General features: G+C 32.6%; 3 protein-coding genes across 3 annotated transcripts; 1 reads left to right on the top strand and 2 right to left on the bottom strand.

Annotated features, from left to right (window-relative positions):
* Positions 1 to 2283: 2283 nt before the first annotated feature.
* LOC106752659 (U1 small nuclear ribonucleoprotein A) lies at positions 2284 to 6576 on the top strand. Its single transcript, XM_014634387.2, has 7 exons — positions 2284 to 2755; positions 2901 to 3030; positions 3177 to 3294; positions 4509 to 4600; positions 4706 to 4775; positions 4880 to 4962; positions 5450 to 6576. The coding sequence occupies exons 1-7, from the start codon at positions 2389 to 2391 to the stop codon at positions 5541 to 5543; spliced, it is 954 nt and encodes a 317-aa protein (XP_014489873.1). The 5' UTR covers positions 2284 to 2388; the 3' UTR covers positions 5544 to 6576.
* A 615-nt stretch (positions 6577 to 7191) lies between these two features.
* LOC106752657 (exocyst complex component EXO84B) lies at positions 7192 to 16740 on the bottom strand. The gene is made up of 7 exons (XM_014634385.2): positions 16283 to 16740; positions 14718 to 14815; positions 11409 to 12465; positions 10556 to 11071; positions 8924 to 9112; positions 7768 to 7904; positions 7192 to 7649 (listed from the first exon to the last, which is right to left on the bottom strand). Exons 1-7 carry the CDS (start codon positions 16430 to 16432, stop codon positions 7487 to 7489), a joined length of 2310 nt encoding a protein of 769 aa, XP_014489871.1. The 5' UTR covers positions 16433 to 16740; the 3' UTR covers positions 7192 to 7486.
* Positions 16741 to 18765: 2025 nt separating this feature from the next.
* LOC106752634 (ATP synthase subunit epsilon, mitochondrial) lies at positions 18766 to 20444 on the bottom strand. Its single transcript, XM_014634346.2, has 2 exons — positions 20184 to 20444; positions 18766 to 19009 (listed from the first exon to the last, which is right to left on the bottom strand). Exons 1-2 carry the CDS (start codon positions 20365 to 20367, stop codon positions 18981 to 18983), a joined length of 213 nt encoding a protein of 70 aa, XP_014489832.1. The 5' UTR covers positions 20368 to 20444; the 3' UTR covers positions 18766 to 18980.
* Positions 20445 to 23042: the final 2598 nt, after the last annotated feature.

Here is a 23042-nt window from a genome sequence, read left to right as displayed (position 1 = left end):
TATATATATATATATATATAATATTATCTTACCTTATATAAATCAATATAATTTCCCTTTTTAAAACATTATATTTAATAGATATACCATATCTATAGCAAACAAAATGACTCTGCAATTAAATCTAAAACTAAAGATTCTATATTGTTAATCTAAAAAAATAGCTTATTATTTTAAAAAAAATTGAAACGACAATTAAAATAATGCCGAAATCACTTTAATCAAAACTAAAATATCCTATGTTCTTAATATTGAAAAGATAGAATATTAATCAAAGAAAATTGAAACTGAAAGAAGCCTTATCATATAAAAGAAATAAAGGTCATATATTTTCTTTGAAAGGTATAAAAATTTACATTATTATAAAATCAAACTCATGATTCGAGGGTCCCGCAATTTATTGTTTGAGAACAAGAAGAATTGTTTGGAGGCATTACAGTATATGCAATGGCAATAAAAAAAAGAAAGCGTTGCATCTCATGCTTTAAAAAGTTCATAAGAAAAAAAAACTTTTATAAGGTAATAACAATCAAAGAAGGGTATTTTAATTTAGAAGAAAAACTGCACAATCACTAATAGAATAAAAACACCATATGTCGCATACTGAAAAGAACATGGAATGAGACACTAAATTCAAAAACTTTGGTGCAAATAAACAAATAGATTAAGTGCACCTTATTTATGCGTCAATACCATGGATCAAACAACCTGAACATCATAAGTATACAAACCAACAATCGCAATCTCATTCAAATTCTCTAAATGATGCACTCAAAATCATACAAAGTAATCAGTCACATATTCATCAACACAAAACAGAAGCTAATTCACCAAAACTCAATCAAACAAAATAAATCAAATTAACTCCCCTTACTTGGAAAACTTAACAGTAACTTATCAAGAATGCCCTAGAATCGTACCCACACCGCGTTGATCCTGCAGAACCTACAAATCACCAATTTGGTGATAGAACATAGCTCTCAGAGCTCGAATGGGCAGAGAAGGGAAGGAAAAACGTACAAGGTATATGAACCCAACAAAGTTGAATGCCTAGGTTTTAGAATAGTGGAAGAGAAGGGGAACATGTAGGCACCTTCAAATTAAAATTTAAAAGTGTTGGAATCTTTTAGAGAGAAGTCAGAACTATATGCTTAGGAAGAAAGGTTCCTCTTTAGAGAGAGAAGGAGAAAAAGCAAAAATGAAAAATCTGATTTTTGAAAAAGAAAGACCCTCTCTAAGATTGAGGCACTCTAAATTTATGGATCTGATTGCCTCAATTCATAAGGTCCAATGGCCCTAAGCTTATTTTCAGGTCCTTACACAAGAAACTTCTATTATTTTTATATGTAATTTTTCTTTTATTTATTACATGTTATTTTACTGTATGGAGTGTATCTAATCTTATTTTATTTTTATTATTATTATTATTATATATATATATATATATAAATAAATAATAATAGTAATAACAATAATAAATAATAGAGTTAATTATGTTTAAATTAATTTATAATTGAAGATTCTACCGAAGATTTAAATAAATAAGTTTTATTCAAGATGATATGTTATTGAATTATTTTTATTGTTAAAGTTATTTATTCTCAGTAGTTAGTACAAAATAATTTAAACTTATTTTATAACCAAATTATAATAAAATAAAAAATTGTTTTATATGTATATAATAAATGTTAAGTTTTATTTTATATTATATTTATGACATATGTCTCATTTTTCTAATTTATAAAATGCATATAAACAACAAAATTTAATATTTTCATCATAGATGATTTTTCTCAATTATTTATCCTGGACATCAACAATTTCTCTATGAAACACATGACAATCTAATATTGTGAATAATTCAGGAATACCTTTATTCTTACTTGTTGTTAGTTCTAAATGCATTTCTTGTTCTTGAACGATGAATTGAAGTTACTTCCTATATATTTATTATTGTAGCATTTTTTTTTTCTGCCAGATACTAATTTATAAATATATGCAAAAGTAAATGATTTTATAAATTTTTTTTATAATTATATATTAAATATTGTTAGAAAAATGGCTTGCATTGTAACAAAGAGTAATTTATAGATTTAAACAAATGTCTACTAAGAGGAGACTGATTTTTTAAAATATATTTAACATATTAAGAAATAAAAACTTAATATTAGTTAATAATTTAAAATATAAATATAGTGTTCATAAATTCAATAAATGATTACTGTTTAGAGGTTCTTAGATCTATTTAAAATTCAATAAGGAAAAAGAAAAATTGTTAGAATTTAGAAACATTATTTAGAAAGAGGAGCAAGGAGGAGGGTATAGAAGAGAAAGAAGATTGGGGTTGAGTTGAGGATTAGGGTTAGGCTTAGGGTTTGATCGCACGCAATGGCTGGCACCGGCATCCATCCATACCATCAGCAATGGCCCCCAGCGGCCGCGGCTCCTCCTCCGCCACCTCCAGCGGCCGCGACCGCACCTCCTCACGCCGGCGATGAGGTTCGAACGATATTCATAACTGGTCTTCCCGAAGATGTGAAAGAGAGGGAACTTCAGAATCTGCTGAGATGGTTACCCGGCTTTGAAGCTTCTCAGTTGAATTTTAAAGCGGAAAAGCCAATGGGTTTCGCTCTGTTCACCGCTCCGCACCAAGCACTCGCGGCCAAAGATATTCTCCAGGACATGCTCTTCGATCCCGATACCAAGTCCGTCCTCCACACTGAGATGGCCAAAAAAAATCTCTTCGTGAAAAGGGGTGAGCTTGTTTTAAGTTTCAATCTGTAGCTGTATCTGAAATCGAAACCTTCGCTAGCTTCGCATTTGCTAACTCTAATTTTTCGTGTTAGTGATCCCCTTTTATTGGTTGACTTGAATGCACGGCATTCATTGTTTCTTTGTAGGAATTGGAGCTGATGCTGGTGCTTTTGATCAAAGTAAACGATTAAGAACGGCTGGTGATTATACACATACTGCTTATACATCTCCATCTCCTTTTCATCCTCCCCCGCCACCTGTTTGGGGGCCGCATGGGTAAGCACCGCCGATATATTTGACACCCACTCCAAGAAAATTAAGAAATTTTTATCTCAATGTAATAATTTTAGTTTGCAATTGCATTGATTTTACTTTTATCAATGTGTTTGCTCTTAGTTTGTGACAGTTTTTCTATGGTCCAGATACATGGCTCCGCCACCACCTCCTCCATATGATCCATATGCGGGCTATCCGGTTGCACCTGTACCAATGCCTACTCCTGCTCCCATAGCAGCGCCTAGTAGTTATGTTCCAGTTCAGGTGAGAGTGGCTGAAAATGTGAATATTGCTTTAATGTATGTTTGGAACTGCCTCAGGAAATCTTTATTTCCGCTCAGTCTCTCTGTTAACTCTCCCCATAGTAGCAGCTTCTGCATGAAAATCTAACTTGATGTGAATTTATTCTTTGCAAATGTGTTTCTAGTCAATGATTATATCATCGCTCCATGTCCCACATTGGTCAACTCATTTTAAACGGGGAACATGGGTTAACACATTTAGTTTCACTTGATTTCCCCTTCAATGATCACTCCATGTCTGCAATGTTTAGCTCATATTTTAGTGCATTTATTTTCACGTGATTTCCCCTTCAATGATTAAGTTATCACTCCTTGTTTTGTAATCTTCAGCGCATGTTTTAAAAGGAAGGTTTTTAAATCCTGGTTTACCCATTCTATATGATAATATGAATATGACACTTGCTCATTGTAAATCTCTTTTGGTCACAAAGGACCTGATCTCTGCCCTGGATAATTTATTTCACATCATTAATTTAACAAATGGTGAATTTATCAACATAGTACTGTGCTCATGACATGCTGAACAGACATTTAAGAGTTTGGTATTTTATTTCCCAATGGGTATAGGTGGGGAGACATTAGCTATGAGTTTACTGGATAAATTGTTGAATGTAGACCTAACTGGTATTCGGTGTACATATTATGATGATCACTATCCCTATTTTAGCAATGGTTATTATTGGCAAGGATAATAATGCATTGAAAAATTGTGGACCCTCAACTCATACCAATGAAGTATCCAAAAGCATTGGTGTCAGATATGTGAAACGAATAAAAGTACTGGTCTCCATAGGTTTGAATACTATCAATTTGTCTAGGTGAAGTACCCTACAGTATCATATAAAAATACGTGAAGCAAATTGAAGTGCTGGTGCTTTATAGATCACAATTATAAATCTCTAGGAATGCTGTACATTAATTACTCATGTCAGTGTAAGAACACTAAGGGTTTTTTCAATTTTACATATAATTATCTTGAGTAATCTTCTGGCTGGAAAAAGTCCAAGGTGCTTTTTAGTTGAGTTCTTATCTTGCTTTATTTTTCTTTTCTTTGCCAAGTTATCTGATTTTTTTGGTGTTTGATTTATTGAAACTTTGTTTTTTCTAATTTAGATTTGATTATACACAAAGAATGATACAGTGTGTTACTATCTTTAACTTTATTATTTTGAATAGAACACAAAAGATAACCCTCCTTGCAACACCCTGTTTATTGGGAACTTGGGAGAGAACATAAATGAGGAAGAAGTAAGGGGCCTTTTCAGTGTGTAAGTACATTTAGCCCTTGACCACTGGTTCTTTTGTTCAGCTTACATGGCATTTTTCTATCCTAAAAGACTCGGAACATTATTTGGATCAACTTTGTGTTGCAGACAACCTGGTTTTAAGCAAATGAAGATTTTGAGACAGGAGAGGCATACAGTTTGCTTCATTGAGTTTGAAGTCAGTGATCTTTCAATAAACTTGTCTAACTTGTTAATTGGTGAATACTTGTGCTTTGCTTCTGGTGAATTTTCCTTGGTTTGACATTCCATGACCTATTGCAGGACGTGAATAGTGCTACCAATGTGCACCATAACCTGCAGGGTGCTGTTATCCCAAGTTCTGGCTCCGTTGGCATGCGGATACAATATCCTTTTTTATATTGTCAAGCACCCTGATATTTTCTTTTTGATTCTCTTGCCCTGTTCACTTTTTAAAAGTTGACTGCATCTGGGGTTGTAGCTCTGGAGACTACGGAAGACATTTTTACTAAAATGTTTGCATTTGTAAGATCATACCACGATTTTTTTTTCTCATTAATGTGCCTGTGCATCAATGAAACTAGAACCATGGGTTTCTTTCAATTCAACTACTTTTTAAGGGTTTAATTGTTTTGCAGTCTGATCTAACATGAATACAGCTGCATGTGTTAGTGCTCTATAGGTCAATCATATAGTAAATCTTATTATTCGGGCTTCATATGTTTTCAGTGTTGATTTTTTTTTTCTATCATCCATTATCTCTTAAGCTGGATTCAAGAGTTCTTATCCTTGGCATTCAGTTTGGTACAAACTCGGTTGTGATGCTGTTATGTGCAGGGAATTTTTTTGGTGTTTTTCTTGACTTCTTAGTAGATATTCAAAAAATCCATTTGGAAAAAGGAAAGATAATATTCCTATTGCTGTTCCCACTGCTAATGGAGCTCCACCAACAATGACTTATCAGTAGCTTGAAGGGGATGTAATCTGTTCTTTATGCTCCGACAAATATTACCACATAATAGGATGCATCTTGCTGCTGTCACATGCATCCATTGATCATCAAGTCATCGCCATTAGCATCCTTGCTCATGTGAATGAATGCACAGTGGCATCATATACATACATTTGGCTATGTTATACTAATCGGACATGCATTTCTTGGCAACATGTGTTGATTCCCAGATTACTTTTTATAGGTTTAGATGGTATTATCACCTGTAGAATTGATGCATGGGTCTAAATTTTGTTTAAATTGTGTGCTTTATGGTCATATATACATTCTGTGTACATTGGCATTAGGAATGCTTATTCCATCAGGCTTTTGGCTTCTATTTTCTAACTTTAGGTTCATTTGGTGCTTATTTGACATGACATCTTGTGCTGATACTTTTATTACATATCACGACCTGGCTAGGATCTGGAGAAATAAGGATGTCATAGCAATGGTCATGCTACCCTTTCCACTATCATATTACCATTTTCATTACACCATATTTAATATTTTTCCCATTCAATCCGTCATTCATGACTCCATTTAATCAGAGCATTGGTGTTGATGCTTGGATATTCAAGCTATTGAGACCTATTTAAAGGAAATCCGCGGAGTCATATATTCTCTGATTTATACAGGATTTCAATACGAGAAAATAATGGGAGATCCATTACTGCTGCTGCCATATCATTGCAGGTAATCTTTGTTGGCTTTGGTGAACGACAATCAAATTAGGTTGCAACTTCTGTCGATTATCAAGTGAAGCCGCCCCCTTTGAGTTATACTCATTAAACAGTTAACTGACTTATTTTGTCCTCTACATGCTAATTCTTTGCTAGTTTTCAAAATCTATTGTAGCAAAAGTTTAATTTGTGTAACAGAAGAAACTGATAGGTCAAGAATAAATACCGAGGAATATGGACTAATGGGTGTAGAATTCTCACCCTTATTTATGAACAGTGGTCCAAGTTTTGCAATGAAAATTGCAACTTCGGAGTTGAGTTTCAAACTAGAGACATCAATTGTTGTACTAAATTCAGATCTACCCATCACTGATGCATCAGAGTACTGGGTGCTTTTGTTAGAACTAAAGCCAACAATTCACCCTTATTAATAGGCATTTGTCGCTGACTACGTTTGCAGTATTTTCCAGAGGAATGAAATGACATTTTAGCAGCTTTATCAAGTGTTTAGTTATGCATTTCTAATACTGAACGTGTAAATAAAATTCAATTCCATGTTTTAAATGCACGTTAGCAATGAAGCTCTGGTTTGCATATCGTTAATTTAATTATTTCATAAATTTAATAAAACTACAAATGGCATTCAAAATCGAGCATCATTTAGTTTGATATCTACAATTGTAATAACGTCCATGCAGGGACATCTGATTAAATTAAAATAACTTGAATTGATTCTTTACTAAATTCTTCATTGCATTTTTTGTAATGGTTTTGCAAAACTATATTATTTAAATATAAATCTCATTGTAATAAATCGATTATGTGTGGCTTTTATTTTATTAGATGTTTTACAAATTACAATTTTAAACGCTTAAATAGTCATCCAATCTGCAACTTAAGAATCAGTGACATGGATCAAATAAAACCTAAAGAATAAAAGGTATGCAAAAATTTAAGTACACTTATTTGAAAAGAATAATGTTTGAGAATGCGAACAAAATAATCAAGTCAACATTTACAAACCAACAGGCAAATTGACAAGATGGAAAAAATATTGGCAAACACCTGACTATGGAAAACTTAATCTACACAAATTCAGTGTTATTCCCCCTAAATTAGGTAAGATGATTGCTGCGTAGGGAGAAGACGAGGAGCAATGACGAGATGGATCTCCATAGAGTACAAAAATCTGCTTACCAATTTCACGAATGACTTAATTTACAATGCAACTATGCCTCACGAACTATTATGCGATCTCACAGATGAAATTGACTGAGCAGAGACAGATGCTGTAGGGCTGCTAAGGTCTCTCTCCCCATTTATTTCTTTTGGCTTTCCACTAAGTCTCTCCATTGCATCTTGACATATGTCGTTAAACCATTCGTCTTCTGGCAGTTCTCTGCCAAAGATATTATATATTAACATAAATTCCTTTTAAATCAAAATTTTAACAGAAAAGACATTTGCAGACACATTTTCCTTCGTGTTAAGATAGTATGTTGATGGTGACAACAAACCTGTATGGATCCATTCCTGTTGCGGAAAATGCAGACATCGCTTTTGTTATAATCTCATTCACAATTCGTTGCAAATTTCTTGACAAATACCGACCGTGCGAAGCAAAACATACGACAAACTTCATATCCAAATAGAACTGCACAACGTGAAAAAAAAATTATGTGGCCACAGTAAACTTTTCCGTTCACGAGGTTCAACCATGTTTGTATCTATTGATTTCTAATCATCACAACAAATGTTTAGGCATTCATTCAGCAAGGTCAATGTTGTCAATTTAATTTTTAAATAATAGTCGAGAACATGGAAAAATTTTCTTGAGGGGGAGGAATAGTTATTTTCAATCTGTTCTTCAACAATGGAGATGAAAGTATGACCAGAATCCAAGTGACTAGCATTGTTAAAGTGGTATCTCCATGTTTTTGATAGCACAGACTAACTGATATTTGACACTTGTATAAAAGGACAAATATGCATCAAATGAAAAATAATCAGTAATTATTTAGGCTCATAATGTATTTATTTTGGCGTCTTCCAATTTGTTTTGGATTATTTCTACACTTACTTTAAATTAATTATTTCAGTATTATTCAAATAAATTAGAAAGTATTTATTATAAACTAAATTAAAATTTGGTCCCCCTTTAATTTTTTAGCCACAATTTTGGCTACACATTTTTTCCCATGATTTTGGTTTTCCAATTTCATAAAATTGGAAACTTTGGTTCGTTCCAAAGTTTATCTCCTCTACTTTTTAAATTTTAATTAATGAAATTATCTTTTGATGGTTCTTTGAATGGATGTCTGGTTTAAGGTTCAACTGGATCAAAATAAAAGAAATATATCCAAAATTGAGGTTTAGACTACAATTCATGATTTTTTTTTTTTAAAATAGGTCAAAGTTGCGAAAAAAAATTAAATAGGCGTACCGAAATCGTGGATCAGGAATTAAATAGAGACCACAATTGCAATTTAGTCTTTCATTTTTTAAAATTTTGTGGCACTGTTTGTTAGAAGACTTGAGTCGCACATATTTATCCTAAATAAAACTCTCCTATTTAGATTGCATTTGAAGGCATCAATTTTTGTCTGTTCTGGCAGGTGACCAAAACAAAAGAAAACTATATGGTATTATAATAAAAGAACTCCAATATCATACCTGTTGAAGACCAAGGGGGCCTAACGGCCTGGGCCCTTCCTCAATATCATCCCAAAAGCTCTGGTCTTCTGAAAGCCACAACATAACAGTTTCTGTAAGTCTCATCAAGAGCAGCGTAGCAAATCTTTCCCTCCCTACAAACATATCTGCTGCTATAATGGCCATTCGGTTTAGTTTTACAAAAAGCTCCTGAACAATAAAATAATAGCCTCATCAGATATTTGAATAATATTTGTAGTATAACTCGGTAATGAAGTTAGAAGATAATTTGCAATGACTTTAGCATAAGAGGAAAGATAATTCATATAGCAAAAGAAAAAAAAAAACATTTAAAAAATCCAACGTGTATCAAACGAGTTATAAAGAATAACGGCTCTGTAATCCAAATCCAATGTAGAACAAGGTCATAGAAGATATATTCGTTATAAAAATTCAATGGAGTAAAGCAAATCAATAAGAACTCCGCTTGAAAAATAAATTCACATATAGGTAATATATATGATGATAGTATCAAACTGTAGGAAGAAATAAAATAATCATGTCTGCTTGGGAAAATAGGAGGTTAAATGTTTCAGTGTTCTCAGTTTACACACACATACTAATTTATATACACTGTAAGTGTAGACATTTTTTTACACACGCATCCGATGGAAATTCATCTTACTGCCGCATCGTGTCAATAAATATTAGGTACACAAATATGATTTGTTGGGCATGAATGGTAACATCAACATTTGATTTTTTCATAGATGAATTTTATTTACATAACCCTCTGAGTAAACTGCTCAATTTACAGGAACCAGATCCAATGAGTAAGATGATGTGAAAGTAAAGTGAATTGCTATGCGATGCTAGTGTAAACAAGCTCACTAATATTGCATGTGTGAGAGATGACTACGACAAATTCGATCTTTAAAATATTGAAGATAGAGATAGACATGCTGCTAGCGCCTCAAGCTTGATCATGATGTACGTAAACAACATATATAGTATGATTTCTTTCGTGATTATAAAGTTGATTTGTGTGTAAGAAATGGCACAATGTTTAATCCCTTTTGGTAGGCAGAAGGAGACATTTAACCACAAGAATGAACACAAACAAAACAGTGAATTCATATATTAGGACTAAGAACTTCCATAGTCAGCCAGATAATTAAGGTTAATACTCAATAGTAACAGACACTTCAAGAAAATTATTTCGCTCAGTACCATGATTAAGTATCTGTATCAGAATGCATACTTATATTTCAAATAAACCAACACTTGGACATAGGATAACACATTAAAAGAATCAGAATGGAGCTTCATGTCGCCCACCAAGAGATATTACACAAAACACACATGCAGCGGACCATGGGAAATGGAAAAAAAAAATTCAAAGAGAAAAAACTTAGTAATACACTAATTTGTAGACATTATTATTAGCTGAAACTCAATGAAAGTCATAAATTTTGTAGATCTTATTCATACTCATTTAATGAGTTCCACTTTTCATTTTGTAACTACTAATAAATTTCAAGCAATAACAGTGTCATTAGCACTCCTCAATTTGTAATTGACTTTTCCGAATAATGAGGCAGATAAGAAAATCTGGAGAAAAATATTCACTAAAGAATCAGATTTCCAAAATACCTGAAAAATCAATGATGGAAGCCATTCAATTTCTTCAGCATTTCCATCCATATTTATATACATGTCAGCAGTAAGATGACTATCACCTTCCTCGGTAAAAATTAGGTCCAGTGCATGTTGACGACAGAATGTATCTTTTAATCTGTCCACTGAACCAACAAGTCTTCTCCTCCATTCTCTTTGTTCAGGATGACGGTTTTGTCTTTCTGAGGTTCTTCTTCGATTATCATCATTGTAGGCAGCTTGATTTATGGGGGAAAGCTTCATAGCTGCACGTGGAAGTAGTTCATCAGCTAGTAATGAGGCATTTGCTAGCAATGCAATTTGCTGATCCTCAGTCTCAGCCATGCGTACAATTTTGTTTCCAGACTCTTCAAAGCTCGCCTCTTCCTCCATTGATCCTGGTAATGCTTTTATGAGCGTGTTCACATAGGAGTTAAATACTTGAAACAATCCTTCCAGGGCTTGGCCTCCCAACTGCATGCTAAGCAGTGGTCCTACATCCTCAAAGAAATCCTGTATACAGAACATCCAGCATGAAGTGAAGTAACAAAATAAATCCATTAAAACCAAACAGGAAACATATATAGAACTTGGTATAGATCTAAACAAGATTAAAATGTGCAGATGAGTATGTGTTCTGTACGAAGGCAGTTATTTCTTCAGTAAGAACACAGGAAACAGAGAAGATTCAACAGCACAGGACTAAGAAAATTGTAAGTATATTCACTTAAGGAATCGAAATAACAAATATTTTGTACACTTGGTTTTTGAACATCTAATCCCACTGTCGCAAGCAATGCAACATTTTGTTCAGTACTTCAGTCTAACAAGTCAAAACTGAAATTCTCACCTGGACCATCAAATTAAAGCGATGGGCACTGCTTGTAAGTTTATGTTGAAATGCTGTTGTATTACTAATGGATATACTTGAAGGCCTACTACTCTGACGACTAGCTGTAGGAGGGTATGTAAGCACCCAATCATCAGCCGCAGCCAAAGCAGCAGTACTCTCTTGAATTCGTTTCAAATTAGCATCAAGTGCTTGCTCAACACTAGGCCTAAAAAGTTTCAACAGCACAGGACAGAGGGCTAGACCACGAGCTTCCAACAATGAGCAATGACCCAGCGCTATTTGAACACACTCTGCAGCAGCTCTTAAACCTCCTGCAGCCGCTGATGAAGCTAATGCATGCCTTTTCACCAGAAGAGCAAAGGCCTCTGTTTGCTTTGTAGCCCACATGACAAGTTCCGAAGTATAAGCTGGCTCTTCACCAAAAATAGCCAAAGAATCACTGGCAGCTTGAGCAACTGCAGAGAATACCAGTTGGGCTAGAGCAGCAGTATATGCTCCACCATATGAGGTGCTTGATGGTCGAAGACTTTGCATATTATATTGATACCGCTGTTGATGGGCATTAAGTAGCAAGCTGTGGGCATTGGGACCATCTCCAAGTCTTTTAAGGGCGGAAACTGATGCACGTAGCTCAGCACCACGTGTGGAGGGCTGACAAGCAGCTTCAGTTAGCTGATCGGCTAGCTTTTGTCTACGTTCAGCAATGGAATTCTGTAGAGACAAAAGTACAGACGGGGTGATAGATTTCATCTCTTTAGCCTCAGAAACTACACGTTCTCCTTCATCCAGAGCAGCCAAAGCTTCTTCCACTCGCCTTTCAGCCAAGAGAACATCCAAGAGATCAGGAAACTCTACCAACCATTTGTCTAGGTCTGATATTTCCTTATCTTCAGAATCTGATGTAGCAGTTGAAGAAAAACCATCAGAATTCGAAATTGATAATGCTTCGATGTGAACTCCTTCAGCTAAACCATGTATCAAGGCAGCTTGTGTGGAGAGCAGGTTTCTAATAGATGAAAGCTCCCCCTCCAAATCTGATATCTCCTTAGATGTTCTGTAATATTAATATTGCTAAGATTCAAAATATGACCCACAACATATCAGCTAAGTAACATTAGCTAAAACACATTGCAGCAGCTACTTTTTTAGGTCCAAACATAGAAGGGATAAAGTATATTAAAAAGAAGAGTAAAGAAAAAACTCAAATGTACCTTCTATTTTGCATTTCTTCCACAAAACTACCTATAATTCTAGAACATACACAAAATCCCTCCTATTTTAAATATGTTACGTTTAAACCCACAGTTATCATTTGGACTTTGATATCCCGATTATAGATTTTGTCACATATACAAACCTCTTAGTTAAATACTACATAAAATCCCTTCCATTTCTTAAATACATTACAATTAAATTCCAGCATATTATAGTAAAAATTTAAAATATTAAATCCTTAAAAGACAGGTTTTACAATATTATTAGAGTAACACATGAAAATAAACAAAAAATAAATTATTATTTCATATTCAAAATAAAATCTTCATTTTTTTCTAACAAAATTCTAATAAAAGCCTAGTCACAAGAGTAATTAATAGGATCCAATTAAACTATTTATTTAAAATTGTTCATTAAAGAATTGAATAATAGAATTTTTATTACTTCGTTATGTTTTTTTATTGCAATAATTTTGAAATAATTCTTGTCATTGATAATTTTTGTTTTTAATAACATTATTAATTTTTTTTCATTTCCTTAAATCATTTCATTGTTATCTTAACATTTTTGTATGTTTAAATATTAATAATTCAAAAAATTTATTTTTGTATTGGTATTTGATTGTAATGTATATAAAATACAGGGGTGTTTGTGTAAAGTTTAAGAAATAGACTAGACAAAGGATTTTGTGTAATCGGTCAAAATCTGTAAAAATAATATTTATCTCAATTTAATTTAAAAAGAAATGTTTGTGTTTGCCTATATCAATTTATAAACTAGGAGGGGGTTTGCGGAAGTTTTTTTTAAGATAATTACTTTGGTTTATGAAACGTAAAATGGAAGGGACATTGGAGTAATTTAGCGGGAAAAAAAAGGTACATGAACAACTCTCTCCCCAACCAACATACCCAAACATTCAGGGATGGAGATATTTCTCACAAACAAAGAATGACCAATGTCAGAACCCTTTTTCCAATGATATGCTGATATAATATTTATTTGATATCATATGATGTTACAACTAAAATATTAGGACATTTTTAGAATTTTTAAGCACCATAAGATTTACACAGATTGCGTACAAACCACTGAAACCAGAATTTTCAAAACCAAACCAATCAAATTGGTAAGCAGTTCGGACAGACTTCTAAGTCGAAGAATGAGAACCCCTCAAAACCATTAAAATAATACAAACTGATTGTAGTCTGACTGGCCAAACTGATTGAAAGATCATTTTTATTCCTCTACCACTCAATACTTCAGTTATGACAGAAATAAAGGCAGAACTAGGGTGTGGTAGATGACTGTTTGTTAAACACTAAAGCATTGGTGTTTATTACTAAGTGATTTTGTTTATATAGATTATCATGGTTTGTATGCATGCTTTGTGAAAATCTCAGTATATCAGAGGGGAATTTCAATTACAGATAGTTTAAATGGACCCAATGAATTTAGGGGCTGATGCCACAAGTTTTACATGTGCTCCCAAACAAGAATTTTCAAAATTTTATTTCTCATCATCCATTGCCTGAATAATTGTTTCTGTAGTTAATTGTCAATGATGTTGGACCGGTTTGCCTGTAATTATCTTTTTTTTTTTAAAAAAAAAAAAGGTGCCTATTAAAATAAGCAGATTTATGTTTTTTTTTTTTTTGTGTTTGTCTGATATTGTTATCTTAAAAATAAACAGTTTTCCGCTTTTCTTAATAAGCAAATCTTATACTGCTTCTTCAATAGCTTGATTTTTCCAAAACATTTATTTTAAGTTTAAACAAACTAACCCTCATATACAATGATTTTCAAGAAACAGCTGCATGTGACGATTATGCAGTTCAGAAAGATCCATTGCCTCTTTCTCTTTCTATCCACATTAACTTACTATAGTATCATTACTCAATTATACAGAATTAGAGATATATTTTAGTTTCTATAACAACATTTGTGTACTTAAGTATTTAATATATGTATGCTAATATTGTTTACAAGTCTAACAAAATTTTAGTGCGATTTCAGCACCTTGAATCTCTTTCTTTATTAGTAAAAAGGACCAACTCAGTTTTCAAAATATTGATACAAACTGGCACAACTAACCGTATGAAGGCTGCATAGTTAGCATAGACACTTCGACGCATCTCCTCAGCAGATGCTTTCTTCAAGTCCACCAAATATGAGCACAATTGTTTAATTTCCTGAGGAACAAAGTAGCATTACTTAGAGCATATTTTTAACATCTGAAATCTTAGATTACAGCTGTTTTTTTTCAGAAAAAATCTTTGAGAAATAAGCTATGTTTAGGAAAATAACTTAAATTTGAAAGAAAATCTGGAGAAATAAATTGTTCTTTTAACTTGAAAATCTGAAAGTTACGATCATTTTTCAACAGTTCCATTTTTCCAGCATCGTACACTCTTTTTTATATGCCAAAACTGTTTTTTTTTTTCATCCAAACGAACTTAATTATCATACAATCACTTTTCAACAAACTTATCAAAACATAGAACATTCTGAATATAACCAATAATACATATAATTGATTATTATGATAATATAATTTTGAAGTTGTCCCAAGCATACCCTTGATGTGAAGGTCAAGAAAATTTTTCTCTACCTGGTGGGAACTAGACGGATCCAACAACAGGTTTCAACACTACATATGACTAAAGCCCTGTTTGGATAATTTTTTCCTTAAGCCTTTATAGGAGAAGAAAGTAAGAAAAACAAATAAGCTTACGTAGAAGTTAATTTGTAGAAGATCTCTTGTATAGCTTCTCCAAAATCTTCTTTTTAACTTGCATAAGCTAATCTCAGGTTAAGGAGAAACTTTTTTCATTTTTCTACTTATTTTCTTCTCCTTCTAGTGCTTATGGAGTAGTTTGTCCAACTCTAATTGAGAAAAAAGTATGCCTAAGTGGCTATCACTACATGTTGAAAGCTATTTCACAACTACATGAGTCTTAAATAGATGTTGAAGGAGACATGTATCTAATAGCACCGAGAAGGTATGAAAGAAACTACAAATTTTCCCTTTTCAGCCAGTAAAAGGAGTCAATTACAAGTAAAAGCTATCTCAAACTGTAAAATTTATGAATAACAGGATTGACAAAGGATATCACATGTTGCCAAGGTGTGCCACATGATACTTCAATAAAAAATAAAGCTTGTCCTCTCTTGACTTCCTAGCTTTAAGGAGTGGCTTTATTTTGAATTAAAAACAACTTAGATTCTATTGTCAAGAGAACATTAAAAGAAATGAAGCATGCAACAATGAACTTCATATATCTAAGTCTAACCAGTTGAATGATCTTCATAGGCCTCAACACAAGCATCATTTAGGTATAGCTAATAATTAAGCTCCTATTATCGAGATATCAATAAATACTCAATTAGAGTAACATGACAGACAAGAAAAAGAAAGAGAAATCATTCACCAAATATTCACTGTATATTACTGTCGTTTGCTTATGCTGTGGCAGAACAATGCATCTCCCCGTGAGGAGAAATTTAGGAAGCATCTATAAACTTGCGAATATAGATTTATAATTTAAACAGAGTTTCGAAAAAAGGAGGTACTACGAACAAACGCAATTGAAAAGGTGTGGAACGGATCACTGAATATGCAACTAATAGGAAACGGTAAAGTGGAAAACGAAAAGAACCTTATCGTTGAGCGAGCAATTGGACTGCACATAGGACTCTGCGTCGAATTTTTCAGTCTTGAACGGATTGAGACCTTCTTCAAGCTTAGGTCCATTTTCCTTCGCATTCGCCACCGAACTTCTCGACCGAGATGTCTTCGCCGTCGCCATAACCACAGATTCCAACTGAGACGAGATCACCAACCACCGAACTTTAGGGTTCAAATTCAAACACTGGAATCCAAAACGTAGATCGATCTACGCACGAATAAGAGAGTAAGCTCACTCAGCAGCACAGAGGAGAAATAGAAAAGAAGAAGACTCTGTTTCCGTTTCGCTTCAATTTCAATTTCAATTTCAATTTCAATTTCTCTGATCCCTAACAACGCGGTGAAGGCAAGAGTTAAGATTGCCCCGGAGAGAGAAGAGAGGAGAAGATTGCCAGCACACCACGCCTTATTTTTCTTTTCTTCTCTCAAAATAAAATAAATAAATAAAATAATGTGCTTTTTGCTCTAACTTCTCCAACTAATAATTACTTGCTTCTCCATATACACTTTCTTTTTGTTTGTTTACCTGTAAATGATTTACCCTTTTCACCAAAAAGTGATGTTTAAAATAATCAAATTAATGCCAAATCAAAATATTTGGTGGTAAGATATTCAATTAGACAATAATACTCACGTAATTTTTTTTTTTACAATATTTAAATATTATTTATATGTCATCTTGTAATTGATTCAAAATTATTCTAAAATTAATAATAATAATAAATACCACCATGAACTAATTATATAATAAAACTAAATGAGATTCGAGTAAAAAAAAGTGTTATATAAGTATATTATCCTATTTAATTATGGCATTTTATTTTAATCTTTTAAAATTTTATCCATCGTACATCCTCCAAATGAAGAATGTGACTTACTTGATTATTAGGTAGAGAGTTGGATGTATAGGATGGCATGAGATGGACTGCGTTTTATGATTTGTTGTATTTTATTTTACACATTTTAAGAAATAAAAAATATAAAATATGAAGATAAAAAAATGTTATCTGGCACTCATTGAAAAAGGTTGAATTAAGGAAAATAAAATGAAATAATTGATTTATTTTTTTCAAATAGAGTCAAAATTGACAATGAAATTATAATTACTAAGATTTCAGTTAAAACAAGTACACACAGATTACATCTTCATGTCTTAAAGTACATCATTACCAAGACCTTAGATTAGAGGCAACACGAGGTTCATATAGTAGAACGTAGCATCATTAACCAGTTATTTTTTTTTCTTTCTTTTTTTTTTTTGCTAAAGGAGAGTTTTAATAGTTTGGAATGGTTTTTTTTATCTAAACTATTTTTAATGATATAATAAAATCCTGAACATTTTTTTTTATAATTTAAACATTTTTTGGGTATTAAATTGGGGTGGAATTATTGTGTACTATTTTTCCATAGGAAGAATGATGAAGGAGTCATATCGTTGAACTTTAACATGTAATTTTGTTTTGTATTTATCTCTTTTTCGAATATGGAATAGGTCTCACTTGGTACAAAAAATAGAAGGATAAAGCACATGCACGAGACTACCTGAAAAGAACAGCAAACAGCATAGCAAAATAATCAATATCAGCCATTAGCTGGCTATTTGAACAACTCTTTTAACTTATACATATTTCCTTATCTTCTACATTTCACAAGATCCGTTAAGAAAACATATTAACTGCTTTGTATTATTTTGTAATTTTTCTGGTTATCCTATGATCTTTGAAGTAAAATTAGATTTAAGTTTTAATAAGTAAACTTCTCTACATATTTTATCATAAATATATCATGGTGTGTGCTGTAATGATACTATTACTAATTGAAAAGTTAATAAATAAAAATTTTCATGAAAACGTGTTAATGTACCTTAATGTGAAAAAAAAAATTAAGAAAATAACTTTGAACTGCATTTTCACATTTTGAGAATAAGTTTACACTTGGAACATTTTTTGTCCATTTTTCATTTTCCTTCTTCGTGAAGTGTTTGTTTTGACGGAAGAGATTGAAAAACGACATTAGCACTTGCATTATAGCAAGTGCTGCCTGCAAATTTTGCTATTGGATTAGTCTTTCTGTTCGTAAAAAATTATTTCTTTCACTCAGAATCATTAGTGCCATTAGGCCATAGCTAATCACAAATCATTAATTACAAAATGAACCCTTAAAAAGACATTCTAACCACAAAAATGACTACTTGCAACATTACTTGACAGATGCATTGCGTGTGATATCATATATCCCACTTTTCTTCAAAAACATCATTGAAATTACAAAGGCTAATAAGAACTCAGTATAATAAAATGATCCATGGAGCATTCTGTGTATATGAATCTTCGAATATCGTAAAAAAATGTATAAAACCCGATTCATTTCAATTTATTCTAGGATTATTTCACAAACTTACGACCCAGCTTAACATAGTTGAGCAGCTTTCTCATTTCAGGACCTGGAAGCAGATTGAAGTGCAAAACCACTTGTCATTAAGTTCAAAATCATTTGTTTAAACTTCATTATTACAAGAATAACCATCTGAATCAAAATCCAGTAATGTTTTTTTTCATGGAACGAAAAAAAACAAAGAAATTAAACATAAAAGACCACAAAAGGTTCAAAATGACAATCAACTTCCAGATCTCAATGATTTATGCATTTATTGCTTCCAGCATTCCGAATCACTGCCCTGGGGTGTCAGAACGAACAGCTGAAAAAGAAATTTGAACACTTTGGTCAGAATACACGAACATGATGTTAGCTGAAAAACATTTGGCGATGAGTAACAGCAAAATATGATCAACTCAAGGACCCCTTCTAGAAGTATGTTTAGAATTTCAGTAAAGGACATATAGAGAGTATCCTTGTTCAAAAGTTTGTTCAGCACTTAAAAGTGTGTTTAGAATGTTTTATCCAAACATCACAATATCCTATTCAAATATTGTATTAAATTATTTTCTATTGATATACCAAAATAACTTTAGCTTAACAAGAGAACCCAGCACTGGTGAACCAATTGTCCAATAATCCGTATCACTAAATTGTGTTTGCAGCAAGGTGAAGTTTTGGTTTGCGAAAATATTTTCTATTTTCAATCTGTTAAGATTTAGAAAATGTGCTATGATGTCACCTCTTATTTTCAATTTCAATTTCCTGTTTACTTTTAAAAAACTATTACAATGGCTCATCAATAACAGTGACAAGGGACTCCCATGGTTACCCGTGATACAAAGCACAGAAAACAGAAAATAAAAACAACTTATTGGAAATTTTAACCTGATTTTAAATACATTTTCTTAAATTATTTTCTAATGATCAACCAAAGATACTTTAGCTTCATTTTCAGTTTTCTTCGAAAGTGAAAATAGAAAACACTCAAAGTAATATGACAAGCATTCTCCATTAATCCTTAACAAGTGCAACGCTTTAGCTTAACAAATCTTGTTCCCACAAAATAGGAACCTGCAGACATGGATGCCACGATCAATATACATGCATATAAACACATACATACATGTAATTAAGACTAAAAAACGGAGACAAAGGTTAGCGAACCATATCAATAGCTTTTATCATCAATTAAAAAACATAGAAATGGAGCATGCCAAGGGAAGGATCTGGTGACAGCTAATTCGCACAAAACGGGAATTGATCCTCCCACGACATGATTACGAGGAATATAAACGAAGATAAAGATCAAAATTTGCCATGCCAAAATTAGGGTTATTGATTTTGGCGAACGAGGGAATCTATTCCCATACTCCACACAGAGATAAAACGTATAACAATGATTACAACCTTTTCATCTGAAATTAAAATGAAATCTATGTGGATGCAATTAAACGAAACAGATTATGAAAATTGAGAAGAGAAGAGGCGAATACTTGGTTTTTCAGGCTTGCCCTCGACCCATTTGGAGAAAGAGAAATGGACCTTCTCACGAGAGAGGGCTTCGGCCTTGTAGGGTTCCTTGAGGCAATTTCTGACGAGATTGGCGCATATGTTAGAGTATGTGATGTAGGTCATACCCGCTGCTCTCCAAAACGGCACCGCTCCGCTCGACGCCATCTTCACACTTTCTTTCTTTTCCCAACACTAACACTCCTTCTCTCCGACACCGTACCCTTTCCTCCTTAACAACACCAATGCATCGAACCAATCAGACACACTATGTTATATGGGCTGTCTCGAAACCCACTCAAGCCCAGCCCAGCCATTCGTTTTACTTCTCGGCCCACTTATTTTTCATTTTTACTTTTCTACATGTTATCCGTTTTATTTTAGGTTGAAATATAATTATGTTCTTTTTTCTTCTTTTTTTAAACGTAATTTTAGTTGTCCTTCTGAAAACTAAAAATATTTATTTATTTAACTATCTAAATAAATAATAAAGGAGACTTCTCCTAGTCATTGGATTGAATTTTCAATATTATCGATCTTGACAACTTCAATATTTACCAATTCTATATTCATGAGAACCACATTTTTCTTATAATTTTTTTTTATCAAAATAATTAAAGTTTTATTAATAAAAAAATTTGAATACTTCACTTTATAGTTTGTCATGTATTAATTATAGATGTGAAATCCTTTTATAGAGATGTTTATTTACTTAATTAAAAAAATTTGAATTGTTTTAAAAACATTGTATAGGGAACCTCAGTTATAAAATAATATTAATATTTATCGACTTATAATATTTACTTTTTTGTAATTATCTAAAATTACATAAGCAAATGTTATAGATTCTTGCTTAATAAAATATGTAACATCATTATTTAATTTATGTATTCTAATTGAATGTTAGAATAAATTTTACACATTAATATCAATCAATATCTTGATAACAGAATTTAATCAACAAATTCTTATAAAATAGTTTAATAGGGTAAAATTATAATTAGCTTACTACCAAATGTACATCTAACTTAAAATTTGACATATAAAACTTAGAATGATGTTTATATACGGTATTTTCAACGAATCACATGTTAATATATAAAAGAACATGTTTAATATATATGAATCTTCTAAAAATATCTAGTGATTAAACAACAATTTTGAGATGTGACTATATTTTTTTACATCTTATTAATCATGTTTTAATTGATATTTGTAACATTCCAAATATATAATAAAACATAATCATATAATATAGGCGTCATCATCCAAATAAAAGAGATTGGTTAGAGTAGACTTACGATTAGGTACAGGATTACAGTCATCCAGAATGGCCTAAATTTAAAGCTTTTAATCACAACAAAGTGTTTCAGAGTAACCTAAGAAGTATCTCAAAATAGCATAAGATAACTAAGAGAAATCCAAGAAGACTACACTGCAGCACCAACATCCTTCAGTACTTGCTCCAGGGGTACCTCCTTAACATCTGCTCACATCCAAGTGGATGATAATCGCAAACGAAAAACATACTCAAGCAACACACAACACAGAAGTAAGGGTGAGCTAGATACACAAGTAATATAGATATGGCACAATCATTCAGTATCACTATTTTCAATTACATATAGAGAGAACAATCAAAGGCATACAATTCAAACCATGCATCAAGTACTCAACACGACTCATCTGAATTTGTATAACTGTTGAACTATTGGTCGTCTTTGCACTTGCATAGTTCAGTTGGCCCTCCCCAACACTGTGCAAGGTAAATCCTCATATCAGTTTATGTCTAAACTCTAAGACTATAGACGAGGACCTCCCTCTACTTTCACCACTCACACCGTTCTTCTCTATTTGAGCATGAACAGTGCTTTGAGTAGGGATAGACTTACCATTTCAAAGCTCCATACAATTATACAAGACAATAACACAACCTCTACAACCACTTCCAATCATCTCACCCTGAGATGTCCAGTTCATACTCAATTATATCATTCTATTCCACAATCATATTCTTTCAAACCACGCAAGCCATATATGTAAACATACCTGACACTCTGCCAAGCAAACAACATTAATCAATCCAAATCGCATGAAATCATTCCATATAGATTACCAGACAATAACAGTCACAGAAGAACCACTAAACAACACAAAACCTCGTAACTCATACTTAGACAAAGAAAATGGCTTTGAAACCATCACCAACAATTTCAGAAAGGTCTAAAACCCCCAAAAAACGACCTAAAGAACGTCCAAAATTGATACTTAGAATCCAGATTACTACCTAAAACTGTCCTAGATGATTTTCCGACGACAATTATCGATTATCATACATAATAATCGATTATTTACGAGAGCTTTGAAGAAAATATGACTCTCTGACTAGAATAATCGATTATCAAGTGAGATAATCAATTATTCTTATCAGTTTTTGATAGCAAACTGATTTTTCTGTTTTTGGTGCATATGAGACATATCCAAATGATCAATTTAAAATTTGTAACACTAATATTGATATGAAACATGTTTATAGATGAAAGTAAAGTATTGCATTGGTCATTTGGTAGGAATTAGATGTACTAAACCAACTCATTCCCCTCCAAAACATCAAACTCGATAACTAAAGGACCTCAAACCCAATTCTAACACTTTGTACCTATTTGGACCAATTTGGTGACTCAAATAAGTCTCAATCCACATGCTAAGACTGCCTCAATGGCCCAATTATACCTAGAACACCCACAACTCAAAACCACTACCTCACTTCCTCTCAAGAGACCACAAAACACTATATTTTTCCTTAAACTTCTATCAAATTCAACTACAACAGATTTAATACC

Source organism: Vigna radiata, unplaced genomic scaffold (genome assembly GCF_000741045.1).
Source record: "Vigna radiata var. radiata cultivar VC1973A unplaced genomic scaffold, Vradiata_ver6 scaffold_153, whole genome shotgun sequence".
Taxonomy (NCBI): Eukaryota; Viridiplantae; Streptophyta; class Magnoliopsida; order Fabales; family Fabaceae; genus Vigna; species Vigna radiata.
This window is presented reverse-complemented; position numbering and strand designations above follow the sequence as displayed.